We start from the raw sequence: 20,905 nt of genomic DNA on the forward strand, positions 1-20,905 counted from the left end.
GCTGGCCAGAGAAGCTGGGTGTGTGTAGGAGTTGTGTGAAAGTATGGTGTGACTACAGCTGTGGGCTGGGGCCAGAAGACAGCCAGGGTCACTCCTGGGAGGAGGGCTGGGGAGAGGATGAAGCCGGCTTGGGGGCTGGGAATAAAGGTTGAGTCCCTTACCTGCATCATAAACTGCCTATGGCCCACCACACACTGGGCTCTTCAGGGGAGTGGCCCAGGGCTCTCTGGGGTGACTTGGCTCAGGTGAGGGGTTGCTGCCTCCCAGGCCTACGAGTCCACGCCAAGCTCTCTGCCCTGCCTTGCTCTGTGCCATGCCCAGCTCCCCTCACACTCCGGGAGCACCCCACACCCCTCCCACTTCGTGGCCTTTGCAGCCAGCTCTCTGGGCAGGACTGCCACTCCCAGTGAGTCCCGACTGCCCTGTGATGCCCAGCCGGCTGCTCCCCGCCCCCTAGGCCCCGCTGGGTACCGAGTGGGGGTACCCGGCACAAGCTGGCTGGGGTGAGCCGCCCAGTGTTCCTGTCTGAGTGGTAATTGAAGCCATTAGCGCACCAGTCTCTCCCTCGCCGGGTAATGGCAGGAAAAGCTCTTCTCACGCCGCACTCTTGAGGCTGAATCACTCCCCCTCCAACCCGCCCGCTGCTGCCACTGAGACAGGGAATCTGACATTTTCTCTCGTGAGGGAGGGGGAGTGGAGGGGGAAGGGAGATGGGCCTTGCTTCCTGGCCTTTCCCTCCAGGGTGTGGGGAAGCCGGGAGGGTCCTGGAGCTCAGTCTGGAGGTTGTGGATTCACGTGGGCCAGTAGGTTCCAGCCGGGCGGTACTGGTACTGTGGTCAGGAAAGCCCCAGAGGAGGCCAGACAGCAGAGGTGTGGGCAGGGCCCTGATGACTTGGGCAGGTTCTGGAAGGGCCAAGAAGGAGGAGGAGAAGGGAAAGAGGGGCAAGGAGGAGGGAAGAGGTCGAGGAGCAGGGATAAGCCGTTTCTGACTTTGTGGTGGGCACCTGGCTCTGGGGCCCCCGAGTGCAGGAGGCAGCATTTGCCTCGTGGTCATGGCTACAGCAGGTGGCGTGCACCCTGCATGTGGTGAGTGCCCTGTGTGCTGTCTGTAAGGCAGTGTGTGTGAGGTGTGTGGTGTGGTGTTACAGTCTTAGGGGCTGTGTGTGCCTTATGGGTTGTATATAAAGCAGGGGGCACACGTCCGGCTGCGTGTGTGTGTGCGCGTGAATGAACACGTGCTTGCGCGTACTCACATCAGGCAGTGTGTGTGGGGTGGGGTGTGTACAGCAGGTGGTGTACACCTTATGGCCTGTGTCTGTGGCGGCGGGAGGGGTGCGCAGCAAGCAGCCTGGGCTGAGTGTGTGCGGTCAGTCTGGTGCTGTGGGAGGCCAGAGATGCTGTGTCTGGGCTCATTGTCTCCTGGACCCCACAGGATCCCTGCTCGGAGCTATCGGTCAGCCAGGACAGCTGGACAGAGATGGACGTGGGGCAGAGTGGTCAGGCTGAGCTGTTCTCAGTGCCTCTGAGAACTGCACCTCAGCAGTTCCTCTGCAGCCAGACCAGAAGGGAGGGGGCCCCAGATAGGGATCCTGCCCAGACCTTGGGACTCTCTCCTCTTCCTCCCCTCCCCTCATCGAGCCCAGGCTCCCTTTCACCTGTTCCCACCGGGCCTTGGTGTCTGCTGACTGGCCAGGACCACACCGCTCAGGCCACACAGGAATCCAGGTGCCCGCATGGAGTGCCTGGCCTTGCCCGCTTTGTTGCGGATAGGCCCTGCGGGAGGCCAGCTGTGAGGCATGTGGGGTCGTGACTGGGGGAGGTGGGCAGTCCGTGCTGGGCTGGGACCCCCAAGCTCCACAGCTGTTCTCACCCTGGTTTTGGGACTGTGGGATGATGGAGGCCCTCTTGAACCCCACCCACCCACAGCCCATTTGGAAACAGCCTCAGGGACATGAGGGCTGATGAGCAACATATGACCCTGTCCTGCGGTCCTGGGCTGGCTGAACCTGGAGCGGGGCCAGTACAGAAGCTTGTGTTTTCAGGGTGGGTGGGCGTTTTCCCATGGAGTCATCTCTCCCTGCCTCACCCTCCTCCCTGCCCCTGGCCCAGGCCTGACTTAGGAGGGTGGGGAGTTTGGGTAAAGGGCTACCAGGCAGAGGATGACTCCTTAGGTGGCAAGATGTGCCCCCTTCCTGTTGCCTGCATACGTGTCTAGGTCATGGGCTTGTTTTGAGGAAGCTGGGCCTGTCACCTCCCTGATTTGCATCCATGGAAGATGTAGAAGGAGCCCCAGCACCTAGAATCCAGCCCGGCTTCTGCTCCTCCCCTCGCAGCTGAGGCATGACCTAAGTGCTACTGGCCCAGTGACTGTGGGATCTGTGACCTGTCCTTCCACCCCCACCCCACCCCCACCCCCGCCGCATTGTGACTGTAGTCGCATTCAGAGCCATGCAGATACGAGGCTCTGCAACCATTTCCTGGAGAGATCTGGGCCCCAGGTGTGGGGCTGGGAGAGGTGTCAGTAGGTGGGCACTGCCAGGAGGGTCTAGAAGATCAGACTCCGGGTTTCTTGGTACCTGGGATCCCCCATTTTTTTCTATCTCTGATTTGCGTTCAAGGTCCAAGCGGACTCCCTTCTGAATGGGTCCACTTGTGGGGTGGGCAGTACGCCTGCCTCTTCTGTCAGCCACGGACAGTGGACACGTTCCCTGTGCCTAGCCTGCCCCTCCCACCCCTGTGGTCACGGGTGCTTACATGGCCCTGCTGTGCCCATGGCTCCCTCGCCCACCGCCATCTCCCCCAGCCTCAGGACCACAGCGGAGCCAGCACCTCCGGGAACAGCTAGCCAAGTCGGAGGTTTTAAATGCCCCTGCGTGTGTACCTTCCCCATCCCTGGTGAGGTGCCCCCTCTCTCTGGTTGCCAGGGGAAAGAGGATTTTAATCAGGGGAATGACTTGATAAAATTTATGCTTCAGAATGGTCCCTGGGGGTACAGAGTGGGGTACAGGGACACCAGGGAGAGGCCGGGGCAGCACTGCAGCCCAGGCAAGAGGTGGTAGTGGCCCAAACCCAGGCAGTGGGTAGGGAAGGAAGGGAGACTGGGTTTCATGCAGTTTAGAGAGAGGTGGCCTGCCTGGCCACCTGTGGGACTGGGAAGGCGGGAGACTCGGGGTTGCTGGCTCTGGGCCAGGTAGATGGCAGTGCTATTTTCTAAGGTTCAGGTATGGGAGGAGGACCTGGTTTGAGGGGCAAGTTGATGAGTCCACTTAGAAATCTGTTGTATCGGGTGTGCGCAGGCATTGGAGGTAGGGGTGTCAAGGAGGACTGGCACTCCGAGGGACATGTGGAGATGCAGTTTTGAGGGTGGAGAAATGGCATATCTTACGGAGCCAGAGCCAAGGGGGAGGAAGAGGGCCCGGATGGAGCCCCAGACGCTAGCTCTCCATGTTGGGAGGGGAGTTTGCATAGGACTCTGGTGAGGAGGTGTCTGAGAGGTAGGGGTGAGTCCGTGGAAGTCAAGAGAAAAGCGTCTGGAAGGAGCAGGGAGGGGTGCTGTCGAGAGGTCAGGCAGGATGAACGATGAGACGTGTCTTTTGGACTTAGCTCCGTGAAGTCATGGTTGACCTTGGTGAGCACGCTGGCAGGAAGCCATGGGGGTGGCAGCTGGGCTGCAGGGACCTGAGGAGTGAGTGGGAGGCTCTCAGTGGTCTGGAGGGACTGGGCCTGAACCTAGGGGAGTAAAGGGATCAAAAGAGTCGTCCTGGAGTGGGACTGAGGTGGGGACCCCAGGAAGAGTTCGCTGTGGTTCAGGGCCCAGAAGCTGGAATGTGGAAAGGGTACAGGCCTGGGGACGGTCCCCAGGTTCACCTGGGTGTGTGTGGCTGGGAGGCCTCACCAACCAGGTTGTGTAGAGCCCTGTGAGGTGCCAGGGAAGCCCTGGAGGTGGGGGACTGCAAGGGGGAGGCCTCGGCTGCTTGGCTGTTCTCAGCTAGCTTGTGCTGCCGACAGGCCCCAAACAGCTCAGACTCAAAAACAAAACAGGCTTTTAAGATGCCAAGTTTGATGAAATCTGAGTGCTAAAAGAGGTGGGAGTTTTCTCTTAGAAAAAGCTGAAAATCAAGCCTGAAAGCTGCGAAGGGAGCCCAAGGCTCCCCAGGCCCCCCTTACTGCCTGGAAGTCTGGGGGCGGGGTGGGGCTCTCTGGGAGAGTGTGGGAGCCTGCGGGTCTGAGGAGCCCTTCCCACCTGCTAGGGGGTGTCTTGGCCCTGACCTTGCTAAGGATGGAGCTGCCTCAGGGACAGGGCCTGAGGCAGCCTTGGTTTCCTTAGAGTGCCAGGAGGGCTGGGGGAACCAGCAGCCCTGCCACCCACGAGGTCCCCTCATGCGTCTCTGTCTGCGTTTCCCGGCTCCGTCCCTGCATGCGTCTCCAGATACACGTGTGTCAGCATACGTGTTATCTTTGCATGTCTGCACATGTGTGTTTCTGCATCTCTGCGTGCTCTCCCTCTGGATCTGCTTGCATGAGTCTGTTTCCACAGGTGCTTGTCACTGCAGGTGCCCCTCCGCACGCACATGTAGGTTTCTATTTTTGCACCTGTCTCTTTCTCCACGTATATCTCTGTGGGTCCCTGGTTGTGCATGTATCTAGTTGTCTACGTTCAGAGAAGGGGTGAGGCCAGGCCCAACACTCAGGCACAGGGGAGGGGGTCAGGCCTACAGACGGTGCCACCCCAGGGAGCCTGTGTATGTGTGTGCCTGTGTGTGCCTGCGTGCGCACAGAGCCGCCAGGAAGCTGGGTAAACACGGGTGAGAAGTTCGTGCTGACAGACGGTGCCGCCCGCTCCGGGACCCCGCAAGGCGTCCCCATCTGTCCGCTTCCCTGGTGCAGCCCCCTCCCTCTGGCCCAGACTCCGCCTCAGGCATCCCAGGCTGAGCTGGACAAAGAGACCTGTGTGTGCTTTGTAGGGGGCCTCAGCAGCCCCCTCCCCCAGTCATTGCAGCCAGCCTAGGCTGAGCCCCTGTCCACCTCCACCCCAGCTGCATCCATCAGGCCTTAGCTCCAAGCAGCCTTACCTTCCCACTCTCTCCCCGGACCACAGCCCTTACTCAGGCAGCCCCTCCCTCCCTTCCACCAGAAAGCTCTCCCTGCCTCCCCTGTTCCAGTGTTTCCTATTCTTGCATCTCCCTCCTCCTTCAGGAAGCCACCAAGATAGCAGGTGAGCTGTGGAGTTGAACTGATCCAGCTCCACTGCTGCTGTGGGGACCTCAGCCAATCTCTTGACCCTCTCTGAGCCTTAGGCTCCCAACACCCATCCTCCAACCCCCCCACACCCTGTCACCTTCCTCTGCCCAGTGGGGATAGCAGGGAAGAAGGGGTCAGGGTTCCCACTGCAGTATCTAAAGACCATCGCAATTCATGCACACGTGTGTACCCACCACAGGTACACAGATCTGTGCGGGCAGACACTAGGAATGTGTGCGCCCTACATATGCATACAGGCAGAATCCACAAACGGCTGTAGAGGCTCCCCAGTACCTCTGAGGTCCCCTAAAGTCCCCATGGGTTTCTCTTTCCTTCTCGGGGACCCTTTTATCAGAGGATGGATAGACCTCGCCCCAGAGGCACAGACACTGCGGAAGTCGGGCACTGAGACTGCGAGGCAGGTGTAGGGACTTCCCCGGCGCTGTGCACACTAGGGGGGCAGCCCCCAGCTACGCGTCGGTTGAGCGTGAAAGAAGCTGGACTTCCTGGGGTTGGGGAGTGGGGTCCTGAGAAGGGGCGCCGTGCCTCCACCCAGGCGGGGGCAGGAGTGGGGGCAGCGGCTCGGACCGCAGACGCGCGCCCCGCGTGGACACGGCATGTGCCGCCTTTCCGCCGCGGCGCAGAGTCTTCGCCGTTGCCATAGTTACCGGCGGCCTGGAAGGGGGAGGGACCCTTCCTCTCCTGGCGCTCCGCAGCCCCTCCGCCCTCAGGACGGGTTTTGAAGGGATTCGGCGTGACCCGTAGATGCATGTGTTGGAACGTGGGTGCATTCCCGAGGGCGGCCATGTGTGGGGGACAGTCGTGTTCGTTTTGCAGTAAATAAAAACGCTGCGGCGTGTGTGCAGGGGTCTGCAGCGAAGCTGCGGGCCTGAAGCCCGCCGGCAGAGGGCGTGGTACGGGGCAGGATGGTGGCTGGCTCCCCCAGGACTACCCTGAGCCCTTCCGGCGCCGGCGCCCCTACCCTGACAGGTGAGGAGTCCCACCACCTGGTCTCATGCCAGCCCCACCTCGACTTAACTCTGTGACCTTGGGCAGGTTCCGAGATATCTACACCCCCATTTGCTCACGTACCTTACGTAGTTTCAGTAAAATCATTTTGTAAAGCATTTTAACGCAGTACCTGGAACTAGTAAATGCTCCATAAACCTAACCTTTACCCCTCATATCTGGACTTCTGTTTTCCCGGTTGTTGATGGGTTTGGAGTGATCATGCAACGTCAGCCTGAGGAATTTGCCCTGGTCCTTAGCCTGAGTGGTTCAGGCTACAGTGGCCCCAAGCTCCTGTGGTTCCTGGGCGGGGTAGGGGGGAGCGGTGGGGAGGCAGGGGTGAAGAGGATAAATGTCACAGTCTGGTGGTGGGTCCGTTTACACCAACCTGCCCAGTGCTCAGCTTGTCCAGAAACACGCGGGCATCGGTAATGGCTGCTGTCCTTGGCTATATTTGAATGTGCCGGAGGCCCCCGCGGGTGAGCGTAGAAGGAAGAGCCAACAGCAGGTCACTCCCGAGGGGCTGGAGTCCTCCTGTGAGACACGCTTCCCTTCCCCAAGGTGCAGAACTACAGCCTTTTGACTTGCGCCTGGAAGCCTAGTTGGCACAAGGGACTGGCCTTTGGGTCCCGCTGTTTTATGGACAGCTCTTCACACACGCCAGTTTTAGGCTCTGGCGGTTGTGCCTGAGGGATGATCTGAGCCAAGGACAGAACCACTGAGGGCACGATAATTGAGGGAGGAAAATTAATTGTCCTTAATTTGGCACAAATCCCAAAGACTTTCCCCGTGTTAGGAATTCAGAGTATATTCCCAGGACACAGGGCTGCAGATGTTTGTACTTCTTCCCTTCTTGAGCAGCACCTTGTGGGTAGAGATGAAGGCGAGCTGACTCCTGGGCCCTGACTCTGGCAGGCCCTGCCCGCCTCCCTCCTCCACTGCTCTGGAGGGCTGAGCAGGTAGGATTGAGGTCTGGGAAGAACTAGACTGGTGTCCCAGTGGGCTAGGATGGCTCCAGCAGCCCTGAGTGTCCCCTGGCTGTTGGGGAGGGCAGGGAGGGTGGAGGTGGACGGAGCCCTGCCTGGGCCTTCCTGGAAAAGCAAGTGACGGCAGGACCAAAGGAAGCTGTTCCCCTGCTTGGCGCATCCCAAGTCCTGCTTCATTTCCATCCTCCCTTTCCTTGCCACTGTTAACGTTGTCCTTTTAAAAATCAGAGCTAAAAGTCAGGACGCTGTGGGATCATATTTACAGCCAAGGACACGCTGGGTTCATGTCTGGAACTTAAAGGGCTGCAGGTGGGGAAGTGTTCTGCCAGTTACCGGGAGAAGCTGGGAGGCGAGACCGTGCTGGGAGTCCTACTGCTCCCCAGCCCGAGACACCCCCTTCTCCTGACAGGTCCACAGTCTCTTAGGGATGCCCCAGGCAGCTGGAGCCTCGGCAGAACGCCCCCTGGGATGTGGCAGCAGATAGAGCGATGTCTTGCCCCTGCTGCTGAGGCTCCTCCAGCTTCCTCTCCTGCCTGCCCACCAGCCAGTCCCCCTGGGTCTCTGGGGGGACCAGCCCCACCAACCTCTACTTTCCTCCCTTCTGAGGATCCCACTTGTCTTTTCCCTGGCACAGGAACCTGACCTCAGCAAACATCCCCACACGCTCGTCTTGTGCTGGGCCTGCAGGAAGGAGACGGGAGCGGTGCTGGTCTCCTGGTCTCCCCCACCATTTAGCCCCGCTCCCCTGCCAGGAGACTGACAAAGGACAGGGTTCCCCTTCCCGCATTGGGTGTGCCTGGCATCCACACTGGCAGAGAGGCTTTGCCAACTTCTCACACTCACTCTGTGGTTTGCTCCTGGAAGGGAGCGCCTCTCGCCAGCCCAGGACGGGAGAGGGGGCCCCAGGCCCAAGTCTTGGTAGCTGTCTGCCCCCAGTGGCCCAGTCCTTGCTAGTTATAATAATAATGTCTACCAACAGCCATTGGGTTCGGATTCTTTGTCAGGCACTCTCCAGCACCTTATGTGTATCGTTGCGTGTAGTCTTCACAACGGCTTTACAAGGAGGGCACTTGAACCCTGTTTATAGATTAAAATGGATAAAGGGAGAGGATTAGTAACACTCCCAGGTCACAGAGCTAGTGAGTGATGGAGGTGGGAGCTCCACTTGGTCTGTTCTCATCCAGAGCCTGTGCTACCAGCCCAGTGTGTGCTCCCAAGGGTGCAGAGTGGGCAGCCTTGCCCCATCCCTGGCCCCTCAGGGCTGATGCACGAGTCCACGTGTAGTGAGAGTAGGGGTGTGCTGCTGCGGTCCATGCCTGTTGCTCTCATGGAAGTGAGCCCTCAACCCCTGGCAAGCCGGGAGAAGGCAGCCGTGGAGTTTTGCCCCCCTCGTCAACTTTTGGTGTCCTCACAGGGCGTTTTTATCTCTTTAGCCTCCACGTACTCAGACATGGTCCCCAGGCCTGACCATGGCTTCCAGGGTCAGGACTGAGTGAGGGAGGAGGGTCAGGGTCAGGACCGGGGGTCGAAGGTGGGTCATTGGTAGGGCAGAGGGTGCCCAGTGTCGGGGCCAGAAACCAGGCTATGACGTGGGGCTCTGCCACGTGGTGGAGCTGAAGGCTGGATACAGGTAGTGGAGGGGACACTGCACATGCAGGAGAGGGAGTGGGGGCTGAACAGCACGGGGAGCCTTTGGGTTGAGTTGTGGCTGTTGATGCCACTGTGTGAGCCCCAGGCTCCCTACAGCCCAGCATCCGTGGAGCACTTTCTGCTGTGGCCAGGAGAGCCTCAATCCTCATTTTCCCAGGCCCCGGAGAGATAAGTGCTCATGTCTGCAGTTCGAGGCATTGCTTCTCAGACCCGGAGACTTCCTGACAAGGCAGGGTGGGCCCCACGGCAGCTCCCTGGCCCTGTGAAGGGCAGGGCTGGGTAGTGGGGCTCGGGACTCTGGTTCCTCATGTCAGGGCAGGCTTCATGCTTAGAAGTCAGGGCAGAGATAAGTCGATCCCAGCCACCCTGGGAGTCTTAGGGTGGTCCTCGTGAGCAGGCAGTGCCAGCCCTAACGTGCGCATCTGCTCTTTATCTGCAGAGGAACAGCTGCCCCCCGGCTTCCCCTCCATTGACATGGGGCCTCAGCTGAAGGTGGTGGAGAAGGCCCGCACAGCCACCATGCTGTGCGCAGCGGGCGGGAATCCAGACCCTGAGATCTCTTGGTTCAAGGACTTCCTCCCTGTGGACCCCGCCACGAGCAACGGCCGCATCAAGCAGCTGCGTTCAGGTGAGCAGAGGGCGAGGGTCAAGGGGCCGTGCAGACTTCAGGAAAGGCATCAGGCCGGAACCCAGCGCAGCCTTCCCTCTTGGGCCTGGGTACCTGGGAGCCACGGGAGGCCTCAGCCTGGGGCTGACCCTCTAGGGCTGAGCAGAGGGCGCCTAGTGGGTGGGCCAGATCCTGCTATAGGCCCACCTGGCCTGCCCAGGAAGAAAGCTTGGCAGCGAGGGCTGGTCACCTGTGATTCTTTCACCTCCCGGGATTGTCAGACTCCAGACTTCAGCCCAGCTCTGCCCCTTGAGGCACAAGTGTTGTTCCCAGCCTGGTGTTGGGCTCTGCGAAGGTGCTCTGTGGGCACTCATCCTCCGCCTTCCCTGGAGCCTGGCCTGAGGGGGGCCTGGGTGATGCTTCTCTTTGCTTCTTCAGACGGCAGGGAAAGAGGCCAAAGATGCCTGATTCATCAGGCTTCAAAAGGCTGGACCTCAGAGGCTTGGAGCCAGGGGGATGTGCTGCCATCCCTCGGCCACCAGGGCCACCTGTCTCCTCTGGATGTCTCAGTCGAGCCAGCTTGGAGCCCCGCGAGCAAGGATGCTGCCTTGACCGGGCAGGAGGTGTCACCCCGTCGATCGATCTGCCTGCGAGGCTCCCGCCAGGATAATTGATTCAGTTTTTTTGTGGGAACAGAGCAGGCGGGAAAGGAGCCTTGGAATCCCCTTAGCTGCAATTCTGCATCTGCTGCCAGCATGGGCTGCACTGATAGACCTTGGTCCAGGAGGCCTCCTGCTAGCTGTGGGATGGCGGACTCAGGCAGGATGGCTCGGGCAGCACCAGCCAGAGCCCCCGCTGCCCATCACCTATGGTGTCGACACCGCAAAGGAGGACATGACTGTGCCCCTTTCAGGGCCCTGCAGGCTGCAGAGGTGCCCCGCCACTTCCTGGGCTGCCAGCCCCTCCTCACCAACTTCTGCCAGGTGGGCACCCCTGTGGTGCCCAGGGGAGGAGTGAGGGATAAGCCACCCAGCAGGGGCAGGATTCTGGCCCCAGCCACGGCCACCTGAGACAGCCTGTGAAGGTTAGCTCATTTAATTTAATTTAAAACTCAACAAGATGGAGGCAACTGTAGTGCAGTTCATTAAAACAGCTATAATCAAGGCAGGAAACGGTCCACCAGCATTTGCGGCCACTGCCCAGCGCGGCACAGTGACCGCCATGGTTCAGCTCATCTCCGTTTCCCCGCAGCCCTCAGGCAGGCTTCCCAAGCAGCCAGATGGTCCTCCCCGCAGACCTGGCCTCTGCCCGGAACGGCGCTGACTGTGGCAGCAGTTCTGGGAAGGCAGGCTGTCGCACATGTTCGTTCGTTAAGTATTTATGTAGTGCTTGCTGTGTGCCGGGCCCGGTGGCACCCATTCACGGCCCTGTGAGTCAGCTCCCGCCCAGGACTCCCCTGGATGCTGCTCGCCAGCCTCCTCAGCCTCTCGGCAGCTGCCAACACTCTCCCTCCCTCTTAGCCACTCTCTCCTCTGTCTCCCTGGCTTCCCTCTTACTTCTCCAAGTGCCCCTTCTCTGTCTGCCCAGCAGCCCCTCCTGCTCGTTCCTCCAGCCGGGGAGCCTGTGAACCCTGCTCTTATCCCATAGACACAGCCGTTCCCCCGCCAGCTCACCCACCCTTACAGCTTCAGGTACCATTTACCTCCACTCCTGAGATTCCCAGTTCTGCCTAACCCAGACGTCTTGCTGGAGTTCTAGACTAAAACACCCATCTGCCTTCTGGGTGTCACCCTGACTGTGAAGGGTGGTAACTTCCTTCCCAAACAGCGGTGCCCTTCTCCCACTGACCCTCTCTCTGTTGAGTGGCAGCCCCTGTAACCTGAAACCTAGGACACACTGCAACTCCTACTCCATGTAAGGAACCGCCAAACCCTCTTGATTTGTCACCCACATAGTTCTCAGTTGGTCCCCTTTTCTCCTTCTGCTGCCTTGGCCGTATCCCAGGTCACCAAACACTGCTCTCCCTGCCTCCAGACTCTCCCCCTGAATCCATCCTGCAGCACTGGCAGAGTTTTCTGCCTGCACCCTCTGTGCTCTGACAAGCCCAGTGGCGTCTTACTGCCTCCATGGTCAGGTGCACACTCCTGAACAAGGCACACAGAGCGCGTCTTGCTCTCCCCCAGCTCACATCTCCGGTTCATCTCAACTGCAGCTGTCATCTTCCCCAGCTCGTGTCATCAGGTCCCGGCTGCACTCACTAGCTCTTTGGCCTCGCTTAAGTTATTTAACTTTGAGCTTCAGTTTTCTCCTCTTTAAAAAGGAGTTACAGTGAGGATTAAGTGAGACAAAGGTAGCGAGAGCTGTAGTTGACTGGCGTGTGATGAGGGTTCCGTGAATGGGGCTCTTTGTAGCTCCGGCCACTCCCCGACTTGCACTGAGCCCCCGACCACATCCTCGCCCTCTGCTCACATTCACTGGAACGTGAAGCTCCCCTTCTCTGCCTGAGACCTGCTCCTTCAAGACTCACCCTGCTTTGTGTTGTCACTGTCTGGCTCCAGCTCTGCTCACTTAGGCTGGGCACTCTGCAGGGAGGGCCTGGGATTGGCTCCCATCTGTGAGGGCCCCGCAAGTGGCCAGCACAAGCCCCGCTATAGGACAGGTATCTCTGAGCCCTTAGAATGAATGATTTCCTGAACGTGACCTTTGGGGCCTGTCCTTTCAGACTAACGTTCATTCCCCCTGCTTCCCAGGTCCAGGGAAGACTTTCTTGTTTGACCTTTCCTGCCTCCTGGAAGCTGTGACCTAAGGGTAGTGGGCCCAACGTCCAACTCCTGGGATGGCACCTGAGGGGCCTCAGTCATCCCACCTCCGCAGTAACTGACAGGACTCTCTCCATCACTGCCTGACCCTGGGCCCTGACCCTTGACCCAATAGCTGCTGCCCCCATCCTGTACCATTGAGAAGTGTGCTGGGGCTGTTTCATGCACATTTGACATCCCTGTTGGAGTGGAATCGGGCCCCTGAGCGCTCGGCTTTTACAGGGGCCTCATGGTTTACGCATCACCAACAGTTTACAAAGTGCTTCCCTGCCTTTGGTTGCACTTGATTCTCCTGCAACCCTGAGAAGTAGGACAGTTTGTGATTATCATGCCTACTTTACAGCTGAGTTAGGGAGTCACCCACCCCGGGTCACGTGGAGATCCGAGGCCGGGGAGCTCCCCTGGGACGGCATCCAGGGGGCTTCTGTCACATCTGACTAACCTGGAGCCTGGGGACTCTGCTAGGGCCCCAGAGCGCCATAGTCTCGTCCTCTCCAGACCTCAGGCCCGCCCTGACCAGTACCCAGAACTCCTCAGGCATCTGCGGGCCGAGCCCCAGCTCGTGTCACCAGGGCGTGAAGAGCTGGAGAGGAGGGCAGTTGGCAGCGTGCGCGGCCCAGGCACGAATTCTGCTCGACAGGCGCCTTCTTCTCCGAAGCGATGTCACCTGCCGCCACAACCTGAGCCTCTTGGAGAATTTGAACTTGAGGCCCGGTGTGGGCCCTGGAGGAATGGGCACAAGCTCAGGGAGAGTGGAAGTCAGGAGCGGGCAGCATCACTGGAGCAGCGAGGGGGCTGACCTCCAAGTGGGGCTCCGAGCCACTGCTGTTGGCCCTGCACTCTGCCAAGCCTGGACAGGCCCCTGTGGGACACCGCCGGTGCTCCGCTCCTCCCGGCGCCTGCGTGTGCACGCCGCCACCCCCGTTACCCTGGAAGACCACTTGTCCACCCTGTCCACTGCTCACCCTGACACCTGAGCCGGGATGCCGGCATCGGGTGCGGGAAGAGACCCGCTGTCCCAGCGGATGGGACTCTGCGGTGGGCCTGAGGGCTGCAGCCCCTGCTCCATCCCACCATCAGCCGGTCTGTCAGGAGGGCCACTCTCAGTGATGGTCCCTTTTGTCTGAACACACTGGCACCCCTCAGGGGCAATGTGAAATCCGGGGGACCCTCCAGTCTCCCACACCCATCTCGGGAAATGGAAAAGGCAGATTCTTTCCATTTGGTGGGGAAACGACTTTTCGGAGAGGCCCAGAGACTTGTCACACAACAGGCTAGGTTTCGGAAGAGCTGAGGCCGGAAGCTAGGGTGTCCCAGTCCTGGAGCATCTACGCTGCCACCCCTCCCTCTCCCCGTTCCCCTCCCCATCCCAGGTCAGGCCTGGACTGTAGGAGTCAATCAGCCGTGTGGACTTTTTGGTCTTGGGACCCCTGATTGTAAATATCAGAGGACCTCCAAGAGCTTTTGTTTGTGTGGGTTTTATTTATCAGTATTTGCCATATTAGATGTTAAGACTGAGAAGATTTTAAATATTTATTAATCCACTTTAAAATAATTAAAAATCCCATTACATGTTAACGTAAACAATATTTTTTAATGGACAATAATTATATTTCGTGAAACAAAAGCATTTAGTGAGAAGAGTGCCCCTGTTTTACACTTTTACAAATCTCTTTAATTTGGGGTTTAATAGAAGACAGCTGGATTCTCATACCTGCTTCTGCTTTTGGTCTATTGTGCTATCACATGTCCTGAAGCCTCTGGGAAACTCCACTGTATGTTCTTGAGAGAACAAAAGTGAAAAAGGCAAAAAGCTTCTCAGTGTTATGAAAATGGCTTTGACCTTGCGGACACCCCGAAGGGGCCTCTGGGACACTGAAGATCTGTGGACCACGCTTGGAGGATCACGGTGATGATGGTTCTTCCTGGACAGCCTCTGCGTGCCTTGCACACAGCCCAGGTCCCAGCAGCCGCCTTGGCCTTGTCTCCAGCCTCTGTGTCCAGTGGGAAGGCTGTGAGCCAGACTTGGTTAGTTCCTGCCACCTCATAAGCTGTGTGACTTTTGGCTTTGGGCACTTGATGTTCCTCAGCCTCTGTTTCCTCATTCTTACTGAGATGGATAATTCCTCAGTGGGTGTCTTCAGGTTCAATGAGATAGTAACCAGTGTTTGTCTCCCTGCACACTTCCCTCCCCAGAAGTGGGCGGGGCTGACCTGGGCCTGCCCACAGGCCCCTCACTCTTCTGGATGGGGCAGTGGTAGAAGAGGGGGTCCCTGTTGGGAAGGGAACGTGTCCAGACCTCATAATGGCCCCACGCCAGGCATTTGCAGGGTGAGCATCTGGCTGTCTAGGCTGCTGATTCCCAGGGTTACAAGGCAATGAACAGGCAAGGGGGGGGGGCGGAGAATGGCCCCTGGCTCTCACCAATCAGGTGGGGGGACTCTGCAGTCAGTAGGTTTTTAGCAAGGTCGGGTGGCTTTGCAGGGGTCTGCCACCGGGTGGTGAGTAGGGGGCTGGTGTGTGTGTTTGTGGAGGGCTGGTCTGGTGATAGCCTGAGGTGAGCTCTCCCTTTAGCCCTTTCTTTGGTCTGCTTCAATGCCCTGCTTTGGGTAAGTGCTCTGTTTTGAAATCCTACTCACCTGTGGAATCTGGGGAGCCCTGCAGGGTGGGGTTATATCGCCTCTTCTCTTCACCTTGCCCTTCCACTGAGCTCAGCTGGTGGAGTCTGCAGGAGCCCTGACTCACCACCCTGATTCCCGGCACCCCCAGCCCTGCTGGCCCAGCCTCAGTCTCCCCCTCCTCAGAGCCGTGCCAGCGACCTGGGGAACACAGCTTTGCCTACACGCAGCCTGGTGCTTGCTCACACCTAAGCCACGCCTCAACTTCTCTATATATTTAAGGCCCTCTCATGTTTTATTTTATCTGATTTGGCTTTCCTTCCTTTTGTACTAATGCTTCTCTCTGATCTTATTTGCATTCAAATTACCTCGCCAGGTGGTTCACCAATCAGAGGTAAGAATGCTGTCCGTGCATCTCGCCACACCACGCCTCGCCGCCACCGCCGTCACCACCACTCCATCCCGTCCAGTCCCGTCCGTCACCTCCCGCATCCCCATCCCGACCTCTCCAGCCTCCTCATCTCCAGCTCCAGCCCCTTCAGCACCACCGGCCACCACACACATCCACTCTCAGCCATCCCTTCCTGTGACTCATCCATTGCAAGTCTGGATTGTGGAGATACTCGGCTCATCCCTGTCCTGGGGCTGGAAGCCCAACTGCCCAGGTCTTCTAGGCCAGCCCCACAGAAGGGGCTCTGTTGGCTCCTGCAGGGAAGCCAGGCCCTGGTCCTCAAGGCTGGCCAGAGACAGATAGTCTTCCCATGAGGTGGGGGAGCATGACCAAGCCTTGCCTTCCCTCTTGAGAACCTTCTTTGTCTTGGGCCCTCAATTATTACTAAGTTCCCCGTTAATATCCCAGCCCTGTAGTGGAATGAGGATCCCCCTGTAAATCCCCCAGCTCAGCAAACGCTAGGAGGGACGCGCAGTTAAGACTTTAATGTAGAGGCTGGGATGACAACAGAAATAAATAGGATCCTAGGTAGCCTGATCCCCTGACCTATCGGCCCCAGCTGCTTTCATGCAGCAGGACCCTACATTCTGCGGTTCCAAGCCCAGACTGTACTCAAAGGTCCGGTTCGAGTTTGACTCACCTCAACTCCTTTAAAAACTCAATTTCTCTCTCAGAAGTCTGTTTCCTCTTTAAGTCAGGGCCAAGGCCCCACCTCCCTCATGGGGTCGTGAGGATTAGAGGAGAGGAAGAGGATTTGGGCAATGTCTGGCCCAGAGCAGGCACCCTGTAAAATGGTTGCTTCCATAATGCTTTTATTCAGTATTCTTGGGCACATCTAGACCCTCAGAGTTTAGGGCCAGGCTGCTCTTGGACCACAAGATGTGGCTGGGTGGAGCAGCTGCTCCCCTGTGGTGCATCTTGTCCATCACCCGCTGAGGACAGGACTCAGCCTCCGGATCCCCCCGCCCATCCTTTCAGCCTGTGCTGACTCTTCAGTGCCCCCACTGCTGGGTCTTGGTCTTGGTTCCAGTTTGGGGATTTCTGTGTGCAGTAGGCTCAGGGTCTGTGTTGGGTCCCTTGACCAGTCCTGGCTCTCACTGCAGGGGAGCCTCCTCCCCGAGCAGGGATCCCACCCAGGTACCACTCCCTGCTCCCGCCTGTGGCACCAGCTGCCCCCAGCTGAGCTGACCCTGATATAGCCCCTCTCCCTCTGGCCAGGGCCCTGAGCCCCACCTGCTTGAATGAATATTTTCTGTGACAACGTCCATCCATCCCATAAACATGACCTGTTGAGTGCCCATCGGGGCTGTTCTCGCAGGAGATGGGTATTTGGCACAGGCCCTGGGCCCTCACACTCCCTGATGCTGGTGGGGAGGGCTGCCCAGGACCATAGAGCAGGCCAGCCCTTTTTCCCTTGGTATCAGGGCCCAGCCTGGGCACCCGTCTCCCCACCTCCAGCTCCTAGCCCCTTGGATGTTTGCGCCCGTCCTGCTGTCCCAGGTCTGGGTGGTGGAAGGGGGTGTCGGGCGGTGAAGGGGCTGTAGCTCAGACGCAGTGGCCCTCCCCTGGGGCCTGAGCCATGAGAGCGTGGCCTGGAACTCTTCTAGTGGTTCCCGTCAGGTGAGGTCAGGTGAGGTCAGGCAGTTCTGTGTGTGTCCTGTGTGGGCGTGACTGTCAGCTGGCCTGGGCTCTGGGAGGGGTAGGTCTGTGCAGGCAGTGGTTTTTGTCAGGCTGTGTCCTGTGGGGTTGTTAACTGTCCATCGGACCGTCCTGTGTGGGTGTGATTGTCCGTCGGCTTGTTCCAGGGAGCGGGCGTTGCTGGTCCCTCGGGATGTTCCTTGTCACAGACGGCTTGCCCGGTGTGCTCTCACCAGCAGAATTCTCAGGCGTTTACTGCCAGGGCTGGAGGTGGCCAAGTTGGCTGGTTTCACCCCCATCTCCCACCCCGCCTTCACCTCGGCCTACCTGGCCTGGACCTGCCAGGACTGGCCCCAGCCCTTTCCTCCACCCTCTGTGAGCGTCCTTTTCAGCGACACCCCCAGTCCCGGCTCCTGTCTGCGTCTGTGGCCAGAGCAGCCCTTCAGGGCGCTGGCCCGAGTGCGAGCTGCATCCTCCATTAGCCTCCTGAATTATGCAGGAGCCGTGGTGGGTCGAAGCACTTTAGCAGGACCAGGCTGAGGAGAGGAGCCGGAATGGGTGGGGCTGGTGGGGGGGAGGGGAGAGGGGGGTGCTGGGAGCAGAGGCTGCCGGGCACCAGGCCCCCAGGGCCACCCCTTCTTTCCTGTGGGTTCAGGTGGGCGGCAGAGTCTCAGGTCTTGCTGAGGAGGGCATTGCACGCTCAGAGGTCCCAGGCCAGCCGGTCTACAGGCTGTCCCACCCACGCCTGGCTCCACAATACTCTGATGGGGATGCTTGTTGGCAAACAGGCTCCAGTACCAGCCAGAGTATGGCAGACACTCAGTGGAGTTGGGGGATGGGGTGGAGCCCCTGGCCGAGCCAGCAGGCCCAACTGGACCGCGCGTGGGGCGGGATTGTGCTCCAGAGCACGACCCTCCGTTCTGGCCAGGAGGCCTCCGGGCTTGTCAGGGAGAGCTTCCCGGAAGCCGCACCAGTGCCGGGGTGTGGCCCTGAAGTCTGCAACATCTGGTCAACACAAGCCTCAGATGCTGTCGAGACCCCTCCTCGGGTCGCAGGCCTGACCGTTGTCTTTGTGTCCCCACAGGTGCCTTGCAGATTGAGAGCAGCGAGGAGTCGGACCAAGGCAAGTACGAGTGTGTGGCGACCAACTCCGCAGGCACACGCTACTCGGCCCCCGCCAACCTGTATGTGCGAGGTAAGGACCCCGGCGGTGCCCAGCCCTGACTCTACGGAGCTGAGCTGCCCTCGCCGGGCTTGCTGCCCCGAGCCTTGGTGTGGACTTAGTGGGCTGCCGTGGGCCCAGTCTCTCCTCCTTTCCGCCTCTTTCTGCAGCGGCCGTAGCAGCAGCAGCTCCCACTGGGCAAGCTCCTAACATCCACCCCAACTTTGCCTTCCTCCCGCAGGCCCTTTGGGAAACAGACACTCTTGGGAGCATTTGTATCTCTTGTAGGTCCTGCCTCATGGGCCCAGAGCCCCGCGGGAGTCTAGAGCCTTCCGAGCAGACGTGCGCGCGTGCGTGCGTGTGTGTGTGTGTGTGTGTGTGTGTGTGTGAGAGCAGGCACACATGTCTGTGTGTGAACGTGTACACACCTGCCTGGTCTTCCTTGAGTGTGTCCTGCCCACCCCAGCAGGGTGGGCTCCGGGCCAGGTGTACCTGCCTTCTGACCAGGTTTGCCTGGGGCCTTCCCGGAGGAGGAGCCAGCTGTGCTTTGTCATCAGCCAGGACCCTGTGTAGGGGGTCAGGCCAAGGCAACTTTGAGCCCCTACAAGTGAGCACCTAGTGTGTTTTAGGTGTTCCTGGCTGGGACTTCGTGGATCCCACACTTTCACAAGTCCGGGTACCCAGCAGAGAGGGTCTGGGGACTGTTTTGGCCTGTCCAGTCTGTTATGCTCACATCCCCAGGGGAACCAAAGCTGGCCACCTACCCCTTCCTGAGAACACTGGGTTTTGTGTGCACGGTGTCCAGGAGGGGCCCTAGGTGCCCCTCCTACCCCTGCCATCCCCCCCACTTAACCCTACCGCACAGATGGGCATCATTAAAAGTGAAACCGTCTCCACTCCGGGGATTTGTAAAGGAAAGTGGATGCAGTTTCCTTGCAGTGATGATTTCATCATGCTAAGTGCATAGTGCAGCTTCACAAAGGGTGTTGTCTGCCTGTCCGCCCAGGGTCAAGCATGGGGCAGGGCAGTGGCAGTGGCCTGTCCCACTCCTCAGGGCCACATGGTCAGACAGGGCAGAGAGAATTAGGCCATCAACCACGTGCTTATTGAGGGGCTGTGATGTGTCAGGGCACAAGATCCCGAGAGGCCACAGGTGATGGGCAAATTGTGCTTCAGAGACTGGCTGATGCCTCATCGGAATTAGGGACATGGGATGGGAGGTCCCCACTGGTCCCCTTCTCAGCTATTTTGCCCTTCGAGGCTCCCCTGAGCTGACCCAGGGCCTGTCTTAAGGAGCAGCATCAGGGCATGGAGGCCAGGAGCGTGCAAGCCACCCAAATGGCCAAGATGAGTGCTGTAAATTGCACAGCCTTCCCCCACCCTGCTTCAGGCAGAGCTTCTGACCAGCACACAGGGGCCTGACGCGTCCCCTCTGAGAGGAGCAGCTGGAACAACCCTCCTCAAAGACTGGTCTCCTCCCACCCGGACCACTCCGACTGCTGTGTGGGCCTGACCAAGCACTTCTTCCAAAAGACCATAGCCTCTAGAACGTGGAAGTTCCGGGCCTCAGCAACAAAGTCCTTCACTGCGTGTGGCTGCACCAGGGAGAGGAGAGGCGCGGCAGAGCCGCTGTGCATCCCAAGCAAGCTGCACGGGTGCAGTCATATGGGCACATTTCCTGGGGCAGAGCTGCAGAGGCCGTACTGAGGCAGGAGAAGGTCCAGACCCAAGGTGGATGGACTGGGCATCGTCGTCTTGGCTGGGCAGAGTTCTCCAAAGTCACCATCACACCAGCCTTAGCCCTGAGGCAGGACAGTGGGTCTCTTTGGATGAGCTGAGCTCGGCTGCTGCTGTAGCTGGTGGCTCTGGCACCGACCAGGAGGCTCTTACCTGCAGCCCCTCTTACCCTTCTCTGTGGGGACCCCACTGTCTACACGTGGTGAGCTCAGGCAAGACTCTGGCCCATCCCCCCTTCCACCAGGTCTTCCTGAACTGCCTTCCTGGGCCCATTTCCACAGGCCTTTTGGGCAGGGAATGTAGGGGTTCCTTTAGTTCTAGCCCCACTTGCTAGGGATTCTAAAACAGGGTGTCCCAACCCCACTTGCCTTGTCTCTCCCTCTCTCTGACACATGCACACACACACACATTCCTGTGGGCCCTGGTGTCTAAGGGCCAGTTCTAAGTCTGTCCCTAGGACCTGCCTCATAATCAGGCCCCACCTGAATCTGTGCCTGCCCTGCTTTGCAGAGAGCAGTTTGCCCTGTAGCCCCAGGACAGGCCTTACTCTGGACTTCTAGACACCTAGAAAGCCCTGCTCCTAGGACCCTGGCCTCTGGGATCCACCCCCTCCTCATCACAGTCCTTGTAAAGCCCCTGCTTTCTGCCCCCAGCAGTGCTGAGGGCCCATCAACCCCAGCTCCTCTGGCACAGCCTCTGCAGTGCTGGCCATGAATTCTGTATCCTGAGCCCTGCTTGTGGGTGGTCCATGCATGGAGAAACCCCCAGTGCTGGCCTGCCCACTGGCCTGTGCCCCCCTGCCTCCCAGCCAAGCGGCAGCCACTGGGAGGCCCCCACTGGGCTCCAGCCATCAGGAACCTCAGCATCCGGGTCAGTGTGGACTCCAGCTCCATTGACATTTGGGGCCCAGTAACCCTTAGCTGTGTGGGGCTGTCCTGGGCATTGTGGGATGTTTGCTGACCCATTAGGTGCCCTTAGCACCCCCTTG

The 20,905-nt window shown here is 59.1% G+C and overlaps 1 protein-coding gene across 4 annotated transcripts in view; it reads left to right on the forward strand.

The window, feature by feature from the left end:
* Window positions 1-20,905, forward strand: part of PTPRF (protein tyrosine phosphatase receptor type F) — an 85,206-nt gene that overhangs the window by 26,432 nt on the left and 37,869 nt on the right. For all 4 annotated transcript variants that reach the window (XM_060089663.1, XM_060089664.1, XM_060089665.1 and 1 more), the window contains exons 6-7: window positions 9,325-9,513; window positions 18,103-18,213. In XM_060089663.1, the coding sequence (XP_059945646.1) occupies window positions 9,325-9,513; window positions 18,103-18,213 (300 nt within the window). The remainder of the gene's footprint in view (window positions 1-9,324; window positions 9,514-18,102; window positions 18,214-20,905) is intronic.

This window comes from Mesoplodon densirostris, chromosome 2, assembly GCF_025265405.1.
Source record: "Mesoplodon densirostris isolate mMesDen1 chromosome 2, mMesDen1 primary haplotype, whole genome shotgun sequence".
In the NCBI taxonomy this organism is placed as follows: Eukaryota; Metazoa; Chordata; class Mammalia; order Artiodactyla; family Ziphiidae; genus Mesoplodon; species Mesoplodon densirostris.